This window comes from Melanotaenia boesemani, chromosome 10, assembly GCF_017639745.1.
Source record: "Melanotaenia boesemani isolate fMelBoe1 chromosome 10, fMelBoe1.pri, whole genome shotgun sequence".
Taxonomy (NCBI): Eukaryota; Metazoa; Chordata; class Actinopteri; order Atheriniformes; family Melanotaeniidae; genus Melanotaenia; species Melanotaenia boesemani.
In genome coordinates, this window is record NC_055691.1 from 30,548,136 (window position 1) to 30,565,124 (window position 16,989).

The 16,989-nt window shown below is 37.6% G+C and overlaps 1 protein-coding gene across 2 annotated transcripts; it reads left to right on the top strand.

The window, feature by feature from the left end:
• Nucleotides 1–3,254: 3,254 nt before the first annotated feature.
• nr1h4 (nuclear receptor subfamily 1, group H, member 4) lies at nucleotides 3,255–16,742 on the top strand. 2 transcript variants are annotated; one of them, XM_041996663.1, is made up of 9 exons: nucleotides 3,255–3,464; nucleotides 7,299–7,676; nucleotides 10,590–10,730; nucleotides 11,809–11,951; nucleotides 12,034–12,132; nucleotides 12,384–12,483; nucleotides 12,604–12,750; nucleotides 15,413–15,526; nucleotides 15,670–16,742. In XM_041996663.1, the coding sequence occupies exons 1-9, from the start codon at nucleotides 3,368–3,370 to the stop codon at nucleotides 15,906–15,908; spliced, it is 1,458 nt and encodes a 485-aa protein (XP_041852597.1). In that variant the 5' UTR covers nucleotides 3,255–3,367; the 3' UTR covers nucleotides 15,909–16,742. The 2 variants fall into 2 exon arrangements, with proteins under 2 accessions (XP_041852597.1, XP_041852598.1); XM_041996664.1 differs by lacking the exon at nucleotides 3,255–3,464 and adding an exon at nucleotides 4,555–4,804.
• Nucleotides 16,743–16,989: the final 247 nt, after the last annotated feature.

Genomic DNA, 16,989 nt, shown 5'->3' on the forward strand with positions numbered 1-16,989 from the left:
AGTGTTTGATATATGGAGAGCCAGTTGGTTTCTCAAAATAAATTACAGTTTTGTTTGTCAATTTGATCAAAAAAGAACCTGAGAAATTTGCACTCACTATTTATTATCACTGCTTTAGAAAGAGAAAAGGTTTTGTACAGTTATTATTTTGTTTGAGAGAGAACATTGATTTGATTTGCGCATAAACGCACAAGACATGTAATAAACTACATTTCTATATAGTCCTTAAATTGTTTAAAAACTGAAAATACATAAACGCCTTTACGGTTCCGGATCACTGAGTGGCATGCCTGTTTTTGTTCAACACTTCATGGTCCTTTGTGAGTCAACCAAATGAAATCCAACACCGCAGTTCAACAACACTAATGCCATATCTGGCAGGCTGTACTTGCTGACTGGTTATACAAAGTTTGATAATATAGGATGTGAGGAACACAGATATGCTGTCTTCTGACATTGTTTTGCAGATATTTGATCACTGTATTGTGATAATGTGATGGATGAGTAATAGAGTGAGAACCAGGGACAGCAGGCCTGAGATAGAAGGGTGGAAAGGACACCGTTAAAACAAAAGTTTATTCTTAACCTTAGTGAAAATGAGGGTTTCCTTGAGCTTGAAAACCCTTGAAATTTGTCGTTGTACTTCAATTAAATCATTCAAACAGCTAAAATCAGATTAAAATGATATTTAATATAAGCTTAAAACTTTCTGTGATATTAAATTGCTAAGCTTTGCACCTGAATGGAGCAGTGAAGTTTATCTTGCTCTCAAAAGTGACTTTTCAGCAACATATCATAATTGACTCAACACCTTTGGACCTATTCTGTAAACCTAGCAGGATTTCAGTCATTTTTCTAAATTCACTTTCCAGTCTTGTCTAAATTTTTTGCCATTATGAGGTAATATATTTGAACGTATCCAAGTTTTTCATTATCCTTTTTTAAAATTACAAAATATTAATTTTACTTAATTTTTTGTATATAATCCTGAGCCAGACAAACTGGTTACACTGAATTAATTAGCTTTTTAGTTTTCATTTCATAGTGTCTGTGGCAGGCTGGTGAATTTCTATAAGTGTGACCTTGAAAGAGGATGTGATGTGTGACTCCTTTGAGAAACATCCAAGAAGAGAGAAAGGTGCCTTCATGAACAGCAGAATTCCCCTGACGCTCAGGGGTGTACTTAGAGGTGTGAGGAACCAGAAACAGCATTGGCAGCTTTAATTTGCTTTTATTTCTCTGCTAAATTTCTAAAGTGGTTGTTTATGTCCGTGTGGTCACATGAGCTATTTTTAAATATTTCAAAGACGGGCCTGTTTCCCATCATACTATAAACATCCTTTGTCTTATCTGTTTTTGTCCACCCGCTTCATAATTACTGGACAGGATATTCCTTGCCAATATCACACTCTTGTACAAGCTATTTCCACTTGAAAAATACTTGAACAAGCTTTGTGTGATTTGGCTATGAAAAGTCTAACGATTTTTCCCTTTCAGATGGTGATAAGAGATTTCAAGGTTATGGACTTTGCCTAGTTGTCCTCTTAGTACTCTAAAGTTCTGCGAGTCGGTGGTCAGTTGCGTTACTCTTTCTAGAGTGTGTCTGTTTATTTCATGAGTGTGTCACTCACAACAACACCGCTCATCTGGATTTAGTAAGAGAACACCGAAGTGAGGGGAAAGACAAACCAACATCTGATGTCCACTCTACAGAAGTCCAGCCACTACACGCATGTTCACCAGAGTTGTGTCACCTCATTCCTTACATGCTCTCAAATACAAACCAGATAGTCCACAAACAGCAACCAATGGCAAAGGTTCTGTTTATTTCAGAGAGAATGTTGACTCAGAAGGGCCTCTTTGGATGGAGCAACAATCCATCAATGATTAAGCTATTCCTTTTTGTTGGGCAAATTAAGGATTATAATGACTAAAAGTTTATTATTTCCTGTATGTGTTCATTTTGGAAAGCAAAAAAAAAAAAAAAAAAAAAAAAAAATCCAAGATGGATACACCAAGGTAAATGTGCCAATGTAAACAAATCTGATGTTGGGAATGTTGTTACCGCACAGTGCAGCGACATGATAACACGTCTTGGCTAAGTTCAAGGACATGTGATTGCCACGCAAGTTGGCCTTTAGAGATTTTCCTCAACAACCCGATTTTTTTCTTGAAAAGATTAAAATTCAATAAAGAGTAAACAAAAAACATGTAAAACTCAGAAAATACATCAAAATGCTGTTTTTAATTCAAAGATTATGAGTAGGTAACACATCTGCTCAGCTGTCTTGCAATCATGACAGCTGTTTGTGTTACACTAATGATGGTGTATGATGTTCCCTGTGGGTGTGATGTTTGTGTGTGTGGGTGGGAATTCTTCAGGCAGCCTGTTGTCATGTTGAGATAAAGGGGTGGGGGGTTGGTTTGGAGGGATGGGTTGACATGGACAGGAATGGACAGTTTAATTAATAACCACCATCCATTTCTCCCTGACCTCAACTGGTCACATATGCTCACGCTGGAGTCCAGAAACAACAGCAGACAAATGTTCATCAGCTAATATTAATGGAGCTTTAACTCACAGGTTGGATAACAGGGAAAAAGGCAAAAGGAGTTAAAGTCAGAGGAAAGGAATTCAATAGCCAGTGACCAAGGGAAGGTAAGAGCTTTGATATCGAGCATGAACATGTTTTACAGGTGATTTCTTATGAGCCTCCAGTGTGCTGCTGGTTTGGAAAGGTAGATGTGCTTGTTATGTGGGCTGGAGGTTTATGAATCTTTGTGGGCTACTTTTTGATCTCAGGGGAAATTACACCAAGTTAATTAAAAATGTGGCAGTGCAGTCGATAAAAGTGATGAGTCACATGTGACCAATTTGTGGCCTTGACAGGCAAATACACTGAAGAGTTAGTTTGTTGAACGACACTTCTCGTCTGATCAATAAGCTGTAAATACTTACTAACTCTGAGGGCTTGCATGTGCTGAATTCCATGAAGAGTGGCAACACAGATCTTGTACATTTAATAAATGTCCTGACAGGATAGAAAAGGACAGTCTCCTTTCCATGTTTTTCCTGAGGCTTTGTAGAGACCTGACCTTCATCCTTTTCCTTCTTGCAGGTAGCATCTGAACATTTCATTCCTTTGTACTACAGGACATCTCTCAGGTGTGTTGATGTTTAATGAATTATTGTCCAGAATATGCATTTAGCAGATCTTCATTAAGGTGCCTAAGATCATCTTTCTTTGTTACAGAGCACAAAAAAAGACAAACAAACAAAACAAAACAAACAAAAAAAAACTTACTACAGCTTTGCTGGCTGTGCCAAGCTTGTGCTTTCTGAGTTGGTGACTGAAAACCTTCCTGAATGAATGAGTGGGTGGGCCCTGACATCAATGTGGTGGGACCGCTTCAAATCCCACCCAACGATGAATTCTCCATCTCAGAGAGCACCCACTTCTTTGGTAAGTGTTTGGCTGTTCATAGAAAACAAAAGCAAGGTGAATCTATAAGGTAGAATGGGTGTAAATCAGATTCTTAAGTCACCCTCAGTTAACGTATGACTAATGATGATTTAATGAAAATCATATGAATTTAATGAATTCCTGTTACTCACCATGAGCTATTGAGCTACTTACTGTGGATTTATGAGATTACATTAACTCATATTAGTTGATTTCACAAAATATTCACATATAAATATGTGAATATGACTTCTTTGGGAGAAAAAACACTAACTTAAGGTAGGGAAGAAAATATGTAATGCTGCAGAAAACGTGATCCCTAATGTGTGTTTTTTTTTTAGTTTAGTTTACTAGATGTACTTCTTCTGATCTTATAGAAGCATAAAGTCTTTAGCTCCATATTTTATGCAAAAACAGTATGCTAACAGCGCCATATTAACATGTAGTCACAGAGACAACATTAACATGCTGACGTTTTGCAGATATATGTTCAGTAGATACTGACATTTTACCATGTGTATAGAACATTTCTCTAAGTGTAATGAATCTAAACATTCCAGCCTTTTATAGAGACTTCTTTTTCACTGTTGTTTACAGTTTATATCTCTTGATATATTATTTATATCTATCTGAGATGTACCTAATACATGTGCAACTGAATGCAATCTATATACATATTTCTTTAAAGGAGATTTGTAAACATACAACTAAGATTCTAAATTGGTTTGAGGCTGGGCGTTTAAGCTCACTATAAACATTAAAGAAAACCAGTAAGTAAGCTAGAAAGGAATTGAAATGCAACGTTATAAAAACATGACGACTAGCTCAAGTCTTTCTAGGTGGTGATTCTACATTTACAAGTTTGATTAAGCCAGAGGAATAAAATGTTTCTAACAGGAGGTCAAGCAAAAACTATTTTAACATCACAACATCTGGAAGATGAGAACAAACAACCAGGTAGTTGTCATTTGTACATGAGCCAGTTCACGTCATACCTTGCCACCACACGGTAGCAGTCTGTTTCTACCCAAACCTGGGAATGACGTCATACATCAGCCAGCTACCTGTAATGACGTGAAGAAATGTGACAATGTGGTTAATAAGTAACCATGGCAACCTTTGCTCCCCTTGGGATTTCTGAAGCAAGTGGCAAACAGAGATTGTTCTTTTTCGCGGAAGGCTTTCCAATCGGAAGAAATAAATGGGAGATGATTTTGACACAAAGGAAAAAGTGAGCTTCAAACTATAGGAGGACTGTGGGATAAGAGAGTGAAGTCTCAGGATAGGCTGTGTGTCTGGTCACATGGAGATGGCCATGGTCCAGACACAGTCTTCAGGAGGTTAGTGTTTGACTTGACAAGATCGCAGTAAAGCTAAAAGATGATTTTTGTATGTGTTTAAAGTCAAAGTCATCCCTACTCAGATGTTTTTAGAGGATGATTATGCGACACATCTACTCTGGAAACCAGATTGTGAAGATGTTAACATACCTATGTTCAGTTTCAAATGTGTGAACCTGTGCATTAGAGTCTTTCATACCATCTTAAAAGACACAGTGTGGTCTGTGCAAGCAAGCTGTTAATCATTTATAGTATAATAATGCATGTTGTGTGGGTTGCTGAGTACTCTGGATGTCTTTATTTTAAGGGGGCTCCTCAAAAGTTATCCATATCATTAAAGCTGCATTAAAAAGTAATCTAGAAATCAGGACCACATGAGAGCCCTCTTACATCCCACACAATTACATTGAACATATATCACCAGATCCTGCAGTTCCTCTCATTTGAGTTTTTGTATTGCATCTTTCTCCAGACTTTTATAATTCTTCAGCACTACTGCATTAATTTTACTTTGTGTGTTAATTTACAGCCATGTTTGGCAGCCCTTTTCAGCTAAAAGTAGGTTCTGATAAGCAATCTGTGTTCTTTGCTCCCAGTCTAATAAAGTTGGATATTAGCCTTTGAACAACGTGAGAGATCAAGCAGCCAAAGAAAAACTAATATTATTAGAGTGTTAGAAATTAATAAGGAATTATAAAGAGAAGAATCAGACATAAAACAGCATGAATAAGTGATTAGCTGGGATTTTATACTGCAAGCAAGAACTGATGCAGATTTTTTTTTAAAAAACTGAATATCCTCAATTCCCAAATGATTAAAAAATGTTATTAAAAGAAAGGCTTATGTAAACAGTCATAAACTTTAATCTTTACCAACTTTTTTGAGTGTGTTGCTGTATTAAAATTCTAAATTTGTTTCTAATTTTAGTTAAATTGGTCTTTAAAACTGTTTAAAATATTCATATTTTGTACTTGTGTATGTTAAATCAAATTTAAATGAGTTAAGAAATTATAAGTTTTGTTTGCATTTAAAAATTTTTTTTTTTTTTTCATTTTAAATCAGGGTTTTAAATAAAGATAACAGGTTAATAGGTTAGTTTATGCTGTATCTGTCAGTGGATTTCAGTTTTAAGACAATGGTTGCTATTGTTATGGAGCTTTGAGCCAGAAACTTAAAAAAAATACACCATACACTTCAAAATACAAATCACATGTGGCATCTTGTGAATTATGGTTACCAAACATCCTGCCAATTTACAACGAATGGTAACAAAAAAATGTGACAGGTGTCTCTGTCCACATGTTCAAATTATTGTGGTGTCATTAAACAGGCAAAAAAGATATCCTGTGTAGGTTTAGCCTTATTTATTTATTTATTTTTATTTTTTTTATTTTGAGACGTGTTAATGTGACAAGATGCCAATGCATAATAATATATTGATTAATATCTAACCCTAACAATTTTTGTTCTTAATTCCCAAAGCCAATCCACAAATCTATCAAAAACTAACCTAATGATTTTTATACTGCTAACACTAATCAACCACAGCTGACAGCCAACTGGAAAGTCTTTGGGGAAAAAAAAACAAAGTCTTTGGACATGTGCTGGATAGGCTTAAACGCAGTTATCTTGCAATCTGCCACGTAAAACCACCTTCCGCCTCTCCTACATCCTTATAAGCTCTTTTGAGTATGCTGTATTTCTGCAATAAAATATTTGTGACAGACTGCAGGCATGGCTTTTAAAGGTAGACAGAGGAATAAAATGATCGGGAAGTGGCATACTTCTCCAAGTTTCAAGCCTTTCTTGCATTAGATCAATTAAACTGTTACACACAGTGGAGTGAGACTGTGCTGCTCAGTAGGACAGTGTTTTTCAGATGTTCAGAAGGTGTTTTAGGTCTGGAGTAAAAAAGTCCTTATTTTCAAAGGGCATATAAATCTTGACAGAATGCATCAGAAAGAAATAACATCTTATTTTAAAAGGCCTAACTCTGCTAGGCTGTCATAGCTGGGCCCATGTTCAGGGTGCATGTTGACCTTATTGAGACTCTATATGAAGGAAAAGTTGTTTTTTTGTTGTTTTCTTCCATGATAAGAATTGTAATATGTGACTTTTCATGTATGTTTTAAGTGACAGATCATGCAGGGAGAAAAATGTGCATACATATTCCTTACTGCCACAGGTTTTGTGTTATAGGAAATGTGTTTAGGCCCCATCCTAACCCTCTCCTTAAGCATCTTTAGGCAAGACATTTCCACCGATGCACTCATCAGTTTACAGTATGGCAGAGAAAATGTGCTGCATACAAAAAAAAAAAAAAGAAGCTATATGAATATGTTTGTGAATGAGTAACACACTGTAAACTACTTTGTAGAAACTATTCAAGTTTAAAAGGCTCTATATAAGTGTGGCTCATTTACTGTTATTGGACGTCATTGTGATCTTTACAGTTTTCTGCTCTTTTATAATCCTTCCCCTCCTTTTCTCTCAGATATTCTGGCAGATCAAGGAAGTCCTCTTCTGCATGACCCTGACATCTCACACTTCACAAACTATCCCAGCATGCAGTATCCTTCCATGGAGCCAAACATGTCCTCCACTCCGTACTACTCCACTCAGAACTATTACCCTCAGTACAGTGGAGATGAATGGTACTTACACACAGGCATATACGAACTGAGGAAAGGACCTCTGGAAGGCAGCTACGAGGCAGACATGGAGGAGGGGTCTTCTGCTGTGCCAGCTGTGTGCAAAAGGGCTCGACATATGTCGCAAGCTGGAAGAGTCAAAGGGGAGGAGTTGTGTGTTGTGTGTGGAGATAAGGCTTCAGGATACCACTATAATGCTCTCACCTGTGAAGGATGTAAAGGTGAGTGGACACAGCAGTGGACATACAGTAGCACAGCCGTTTGTCTTCTTCCATGTGGATTTAAAGGAAAGGTGAAGCTGTTGGGTCTGCAGACGTTCCGTAATTGACTAATCTGTCAGTTATTTTTATGGTCTACCTCTCAAAGTTCAAGGCTACAAGTCCAAGTTACTTTTATATTCAATTAACAGTCACATATTAAGATTCAAAATAAATAGAAGAATTAAGAGATAAAATCTGCAACAGCTGCTTTCAATTGTTAAATGAAAAATTTGGAAGGATTTCCTGAATGAAAGTTGCATCCATTCAAATACTGTATTAATAATTAGCTTTTTAGACAAAATGCAAATTCCAAGTTCTGCTTGCACTGATTATGCTTTTCCTGAGTATTTATCTAAACCAAACAGAGTTTGAATAGATTAAAGTGCATTTCCATGCAGTGATAGTACATAGTATATGTATACTTAGGCGCTGAATGACATCTGCCCTGCATACTAAACTTCTGTTGTCTTTAGTTGTGGACCTTTAGAGGTCAGTAATGACAAGGATGTTTTTTTTCTCTTAAAAGTTACTGAGCTCTATAACACCAGGAAGTCCAGTATGTTCAGACAGTTGTGCTTAATCTCACTGAGCCGCAGATATTCCTCACAAGGGAGGTGATTTCTTATGCTTTGAAGCTGCACCCAATTCCTTATCTGGCTGCTGATTTTGTAACAGCAGTTTACAGCTACTTGTTGTACACCATGTACGAATTTCTATTTGTTTCATGTTAATTACCTGCCGAAGACAAGCAGTAAATCCATGAAACATACAATGTACAGCCATGTTGAACTGTCACTTACTGATTATAAGAAGACAAACACTACCAAATAAAGCAATATTGCCTTAAAAAGGAGCACTTTACAGCTCTTTCTATGTTTACAAATTATTAACTGAGTGAAAGCAAAGTTATAGCCTTCAGCAGCTCCTCCCTGTGTTTTTATGACACTGTCTGAATTTAGTGGAATTCCTGTGAAGCAGCAGGTGAATGCATATGAGAGTAATTCCACACTACCTTGATGGACAATGCCAGGAGTGTGGCAGGTGACCTGTGCAGCTATTTGACTAAGAATAGGCTTAGGTCTACCTGGTACTGCTTCCAGATTGGATTCCTTCTCAGCTTTCTGCTGCACAATGCACGAGCAACCTGAGCTCAGCCACACTAATGCATGTCATTGTGCTTAATGATGTCAGAATGTCTGGTAACAGGTCCACAGTTATTCTGTATGCATGTTTGTGTGTGTTGCTGTTTTTGCAGAGTTTAACTACATTGTGTGGATCAAACTGCTCAACTGTTTAAAAAAAGATAGAGGTCAGGGGTTGGGTTAAAGTTGGAGTGAGGAGCTCAGGAATTCAATATCACATCATAAGTCCCCAACAGGTTTTTCTAAGTGCATTTTCCCTGTTGCTGTATGGTTTAGGGCCAGATAGTACTCTTACAACATTATCCATTCCTATCTGTTCCTTTATGCTAAGAACTTGTTCGTTATTCTTAATGGTTTCAATAGAATTGAATTTAATTGCATAATATTTTATTATGGTAATTATGTAGCTGTGATTCACACAAACAAATGATGGATACTATATAAACAATCAATGCATTGTGTTATTGCAGGGATCACCAACTCTGTACTCGAGGGCCAGTATCATGAAGGTATTGGATGCATCCCTGCAGAAACACACCTGATTTAAATGATTGGGTCATTAACAGACTTGTGCAAAAATTGGCAACAAGCTGTTGGAGATCCATTTTATTTGAATCAGGTGTTGCAGTAGGGAAACATGCAATACCTGCAGGACACTGGCCCTTAGAGGACCGGAGTTTGTGATACCTGGGTTGTTGCTTTGGGCAGGAATTTCCCTATTTTGTTGCACTGGAGCTGAAGAAGCCTCCGACTGAACACACTCTATTTAATCATTGTGATAACGGCCGTGCAGTTTTGTCCGTTGTGTTTGACAACATGTGTAACATTATTCTTTAGTGTTTCTCAATCCTGGTCCTCAGTACCCACTGCCCTGCATGTTTTAGAGGTAACTCTGATTTAACACACCTGAATTAAATGAATGGCTCTTTAACAGGCTTGCAAATAACTTGATGAAGTTCATTGATCAGAATCCGGTCTGTTGGAGTGGGAACATCTCTAAGACATGCAGGGCAGTGGGTCCTGAGGACCTGGATTGAGAAACAGTGCTTTACACAATCACTTCTAGAGGCTCCAAAGAAGTTTCCAATTCAGAGCCAGACTTTTTAATCATTGGCTCTGATCCTATTGCCTCAGTAGATGGCTGCAAAGCAAACTGTCCATCAGAGACTTACAGGGATAGGCAACATGTTGGTACAAATCTTTTATAATCCACACAAAAATTACAAAGCAAAGACTAAAAAGTATAGGAACTAATGCAAAATTACTAGAAGCATTGCTCCTCCACATATAAGCAGCATTGTATTGCTGTACCTGGTAGATAAAGTACTCTCTCTGAAGATAGTTATAGTTATTATGAGTTCATTTGAAAAACCTTTTCCCCTGATAGAAAGTGTAATCAATATATAAATAGTAAATATTTCTGTATGTAGTGTTATATGTATTTAATATGTAGTGATGCACAATTCACTACCTGTTGTACTTGTATAAGTGACCAAATGTGACCAAAAAGAAAATCTTGAAATCTTGAAATAGCAACATACCTGAGATTTTTTTTTAGTCAAAACAATAGCAAGACACTGCAGTGCGGAAATTTAGAGAGTAAAAAAATCAAATAGTTACTGGAGCAAATTTATTTCCACCCGTTTGGAGTTCTATTGGTGTAATATAGTGTAAAATGTTTTGATTTTCAGCTGTGTTTTTCATGTTCATGGCACGTTCTTCCCATATTCAGGTTTCTTTAGAAGAAGCATCACAAAAAATGCTGTGTACAAATGCAAGAGTGGTGGAAACTGTGAGATGGACATGTACATGCGCAGGAAATGCCAGGAGTGTCGGCTGAGAAAGTGCAAGGAGATGGGAATGCTGGCAGAGTGTGAGTATTGCTGCTTGTTGACAATCATCCTGTCTCAGATGATGATGAAACAGTTAGTAATTGGCATCACAATAGGAAATTAGGAACTTTTACACATATTTCAAGCAAATATGCACCATCAGCAAGTCACCAGTGTCTGTAAAGTAGAATTTTAAGTGGCTGTCAGAGGTAAGCCCTCATTCTCAATTCTGACAAGCTCTATTGAACTGAAATGGGAGATTGTATGTCACTTATGCCACACAACACAAAAGGTCCAGCTTTTGTTACCTTTCCCAGAAATAGAATCAATCAAAAAGAAAGCTTAACTCAGATAAACATTAACACTTTCAATGTGGATGCTGTTGTTTAAAAGAATGATCTGATGGATTTCTGCATTAAGTTCACCAATACCACCACATCTTTCTCAAATATTAAACAGATGTAAGTGTGGGAACAAAACCTGTAAATGTGATCATGTACTCTGTCTGAAGATAGTTATGGGGTCTATTAAAAGCTGCCAGGATAAAAGAGCGGGAGGACAAACTGCACTCCTGTTGCTCATAAATAGTGCAGGGAGCTGTGATGAATATTGCAGGGTGGAAGGCACTGGTGATACTATCTACTGCTGCAACAAGAGCTGAACAGGTTGGACTGTTGTAAATCATAATATAAAAATGAAGCAATTTAACAGAGACATGTTTTTTTTTTGTTTTTTTTTTTAGTTTTTGTATTGCTTTTTATTGTTCTTTCAAGTCAATATCCTTTGACCATTTACTTAATATGTTTGCATCAGCTGGAAAAATGTAAAAGAGGGTCAATGAAAATACCATTTTGTTCACAGGAATTAACTGAATAATGAAGGAAAATGTGATTAAAAGATCAAAAGATTAGTTGTATACATCTTGGAAATACTAAGTCACATATTCAACATTGTGCAGGTTCAGGTGTACGTTGTGGGAAAATATCAATCACACAGAATAACAAAGGTACAATTAAGATTTGAAAAGAGATTTTGATTTCTTTTCAAAACTGCTGCTGCTGATTTTTAAGCCTGTGAGGTATTTAAAACTGAAAGTGAAGCCTTCTTTAATGCCGACAGGCCTGCTGACAGAGATCCAGTGTAAATCCAAAAGGCTGCGCAAGAACACCAAGACCTCCCCAGGGCGGTCGACAGGAAATGAGACAGAGGGGGCAGACAGCGCAGACAACAAACAGGTCACCTCAACAACCAAACTGTCAAAGGTAAACAAACCGCATCAAACTGTGAGACACTCTGTATCACCACTTAATTGAAGTGCTGTTTTGAATCTCCTTTCAAATCCAGGAAAAGGTCGAAATCACAGAAGAGCAGCAGACACTCATGAGGCTAATTGTAGAAGCTTACAACAGACATCAACTTCCTCAAGATGTAGCCAAAAAACTGGTATTTTTTTCCTTTTTTTTAACCCAGTACTGAATTATTGACACAGAATGATCAAACATTTACAGCTGATTGGAGCTAACGTTTATCACTTAGCTGGAATAAAGTTTGGATTATTACATGTTTTTTTCTTCTTCTTCTTCTTTTGCTTTTAAGTTGGTGGAATTTTTGCAGCTTCATCTGCTTTCTCTCAAAAGAAATGACTTGTTTTAATCATTCTCATTGATTTTCTTGTTGCTTGCTTCTTTCTCCAGCTACAAGACCAGTATAGCAAAGAAGAAAATTTTCTCCTTCTGACAGAAATTGCAACAAGTCAAGTTCAAGTATTGGTTGAGTTTACAAAAAATATTCCAGGTATGACTCAGCAGTTTGCTTTAAGAGACACTGCAAAGTTTTATCTGGCCTAAACATTGGCACAGCCCTGAAACATGTGAGCAGCCTCACTTCTTGTTGTAATCAGAGGTCCTTCTGCAGGCTTTTTGTCTCTGGACCATGAAGATCAGATCGCTCTGCTGAAGGGTTCGGCTGTTGAGGCCATGTTTCTGCGTTCAGCCCAGGTTTTCAGCAGAAAGATGCCAAGTGGACACACAGAAGTTTTAGAAGAGAGGATACGTAAGAGTGGTGAGTCCACCTGGAAATATGTGTTATAGTACTTCTAATAATAATATCTGTAATAAGAAACATCACCCCTCTAAACCAGTGTTTCTCAGTCCTGGTTCGCAGGGACCACAGTCCTGCATGTTTTAGCTCTTACCAACTCCAGTACACCTGATGCAGATGAACTGAACTGCTCATCACGTTCTATGCAGGCCTGCTAAGGTTGCATAATACTTGATGAGCCTTCCAAAGTTTTGCACCAGGGCAGTTTTCCCTGAGGACCAGGATTGAGAAACACAGCTCTAAACCTTAGCTGCATGTAACTTCTTCATGGTGTTCAGCAGACTTGCTCTTTTGCACCACCTGCAGCAGCCAAGCCTGGTCAGATCCTCCTTTAATATTTGATCTGTGTGATACAGCAGAGATGTGTGCTAACCTACTGATCTCTGGTTGGTGTAGGTTACACATGCACACACACCCTCACTGGGTACAGTTTCACCCTGCTTAGGTATTTGGGTGCCTGTGTGTGCATCCTTGCAGATGAAGGAGAACAAACTGACCTCTGCTGTGCCATCAGGATTAAATGATTGAAACTCACACAGAGAATTCTGCTGCCCCTATTTGCAAATACAATATAGCGCATATTAAGATGTTTATTTTCTTGCTGGGTTAGAAATCATTTATATGTGTGCGAGGTGTCATTGTGTCAGCCAGGTTAAACAGTTAGGCAGCAGCGGTGATGGAAGGAGTGTATGTGTGAGTGTGTGTCACTGGGTCCCTCAGTGCTGCTCTGGTATGAATGGTGAGGATAAAAGATATTTACAATAAAGGCCAGTCTGGGAGAATAAAGCAGCAAAGCTGTCTGAAGAGACCATTGTTTCTTATCAAAACATCAAGAGTGCTATTGTGCTCTTCTCTCCCTCTGAGCCCCACTGGCATTTCTGAAAGCTTGGTGATGTGTCCAAGCAGACTAACTCCCTCAGCTAGTTTGATGAGCATCAAAAGTAGGAGCTTCTCCAAATATGCAACAAGCTTAGTATAAACATTTTAATCATATATAGAGATGTTTGAATAGTTATTTTTTTCTTTAGAGACTATTCCTGTTTTTTTATTATCAGTGGAGAGAAGGTGATATTCATTGATTCTATATGCTGAAAAATGATGCAGATATATTCACAGTAAAATGATAGCAGTCCATCCCCTGCAGTGCAGCTATGGTGTTTTAAATTGTGTAAATAAGGACTTACTATTTTTTTTTTAGAGTTTGCAAAATCACTTTGATTTCCCTCATATCTGCTTCCCCATCTCCCCAGTTGCCTTGGTAATTTACAATCATTCAGATATCAAAAACAATAAATAGTATACTAATAAAAAGTAATATCCAACCATCTATTTCATACACTTGCTTTTTAAAGCCTTTCCCAGCTACTATGAGGTGAGAGACAGTGTGGACATGTTGCCAGTCCACAACATCAATATACAGTCAAGATTATTCAGCAGATTTATTTATTTTTTTGTGTTACTGTTCTATATGAGCTCTCTTGTTTATGTTATTCTTCTTGCATTTCTTCATCCCTATCTTTCTTTCTCTTCTTCAACTCCTTTGTACTGTGATGGACTGGAGACGTGTCCAGGGTGTACCTGCCTCTCGCCTGCTAAATGCTGGGATAGGCTCTAGCTTCCCCGTGACCTTGAATTTGGACAAAGCAGAGTAGAAAATGGATGAATGGGTGAACTCCTTTGTAATGCTCACTCCAAACAGGAGCCCACGAGTTAGACCTTAGAATCTGCTATTTCTACTTATTTTTATTTCTCCAGCCATGTTTGTTTGTCTGTCTGTGAGTTTGTGCAAAAAAACACTTGAACTAAAAGATCCTCAACAAATTTCCGTGTGGATCCAGATTTCTCTCTTTAGATTTATTAGATTGGGTACAGGCCTTGCTAAATGACATTTAGGCTTTACGAATAAGTTAATCTGATTTTCTAATCAGACTTGATTTTTAAATGACAATATCCAGGTTGGTAAATCCATGTTTACGAATGCCAAGTAAAATAAAACAAGGTGTAATCAATATGTTAACAGAAGTTAATAAATGAAAATCAAATTCATGTGCTCAGGACCTACAACACTTAAAAGAAGAGAAAAACTTTCACCACTGGTTACCTTAAACGTTAGACTACACAGGTGCTCATCCACCACTCTGGAAAATCAAAGGGGTGAAAAGTTTATGCTCAGCTGCATTTCTGTGACAGTCCATTTCTTTATGGAAGCTTTTAGTCAAACCAAAAATAAAGTTATTTAAAGCTAGAGCTCCTCAAGTATTTGTTTCAATTTATTACTGTGTAAGTCATGAAAATGTTTATGTTTAATGTTATCTGTACAAACAACAATGTATATTGGTTGATTTAGCTCCTAGTGTGTGTGTTGCATAAAGGAAGCTCTTGTGTAAATTTAGATCTAAAGGATTTTGATCAAAGGTTATCCTTACATTTATCAGTTTGGTCTCCTGTTATATAACAATCTTTTTTCAGTTTAAACTACAGCACTGATAATGATTTCATGCACTGAAACCATAAAATGAAAAGCCACAATTATTGAGGGAGGTTGCTTCTTTGACTGTTTAGATTTTTAAAAATTGCAATAAAGGCTGTTTTATTTTATTTTATTTTATTTTATTTTGTGCAGGTATATCAGAAGAATTTATCAAACCCTTGTTCAACTTTTACAAAAGTGTCGGTGAGCTCCACATGGTGCAGGAGGAACAGGCTCTCCTCACAGCCATAACCATCCTGACACCCGGTGAGTCTGTGTAAACAAGCTTTTACTGTATTGATCCAATAGTTCTGTTCAGTCATTATTTAAATTGTTTTCTGAATCTATTACCTACAATCCTCAATACCTCAAGAGGTTACATCATCCCAGTCTGCTTCATCCCCATCCAGATCGACCTTATGTGAAGGACCAGCAGGCTGTTGAGAGACTGCAGGAGCCCATGGTGGATGTGCTGAGGAAGCTGTGCACCCTGCAGCATCCACAGGAGCCGCAATACTTTGCCCGCCTCCTGGGCCGTCTAACAGAGCTGAGAACACTCAACCACTACCATGCAGAGATGCTCACATCCTGGAGAGTGAACGACCACAAATTCACCCCACTGCTTTGTGAGATCTGGGACGTGCAGTGACACAGAAGGAGGAGCAAGAAAAGTTGGGTGGTGAGATGAACAGCTTGCAAGACAACAATATGAACCAACAGCAGTGTGTGTTTATACTGGAAGATATGATTTAATGATAATTAAATCCTTCCACAACCTGTTTACTTCTGTAGTGCTTGACTAATGTCTTAAAGGGACATTGTGTAAAAATGACTGCCATCTAACGTTGGAATCGTGTAACGCATTCTAACATTTAATGTATTCTAACGCCTCACTTTCTCAAACACATACTGCAACAAAGGCACCTGCTTTGTCTCAAAAAGCACCAATGAAAAGCATGTCATCTGATAGTTCATGGAGAGGTTTGTGATTTCACAAAAATTGCTAATTGCATCCCATCAAACTGTCAGATGTCATTCCTCTGTGTTTAAAAGGAAGAATGATTCTCACAAAGGGAACAGATCTTGACGGGGAATCTGGCCTCGACACAGCAGCATAATACACCAATGATAACACATCATGCAGACAATGATTTTGGCCAGTAAACAACAGATGTTACACAATGTCCCTTTAAGGCTTAAAGGCTTAAGTATTACTTGTGTATGTACAGTATGTGTGAGCTATTTTCATGGATCATACAAGCTACATTACTAATTACAGAGGGGGTTTTGTCTTTGTTCAAAAGTTAGGATTTATAGGTTTTTGTCTTTATTGTATTATTATCATATGAAACTAATTAATTAGTAAAGCAAGTACAAACACTGGAACTGGGTTAAAGACAAGAAGGTGACAGCAAGAAGTGTAAGATTTAGATCTGTGAGCATTTGATGATGGTTTCATTAAAATATTTGTGTATAATTTGGATTTCATGTGTCTGCCTCTATAAATGACCAGGTTTTCAGGGACAAGGTTTACATGGCAACATACCAAAGAGGATGCAGTTATAGCTGTTGCTCAGTCAAGAAAATAGAAAATGTAAAAATCAATTGGACCAAAAATAAACATATCCCCCAAGCAACTATAACAATTTGACTGCTTGCCTAATATGCAGCTGGTCCTCCCGCTTCGACCAATCAGGTTGTGGATGAAGAACATCTGACAGTCCTGCAGT

What these genes read in the sequence shown, in the direction of transcription:
- nr1h4 (XM_041996663.1), top strand. Translation starts at nt 3,368, where the DNA reads ATGAATGAGTGGGTGGGCCCTGACATCAATGTGGTGGGACCGCTTCAA. An exon ending in CAACAACCAAACTGTCAAAG is followed by an intron (nt 11,952 to 12,033) that starts GTAAACAAACCG and finishes TTTCAAATCCAG; the next exon opens with GAAAAGGTCGAAATCACAGA. An exon ending in GTTTACAAAAAATATTCCAG is followed by an intron (nt 12,484 to 12,603) that starts GTATGACTCAGC and finishes GTCCTTCTGCAG; the next exon opens with GCTTTTTGTCTCTGGACCAT.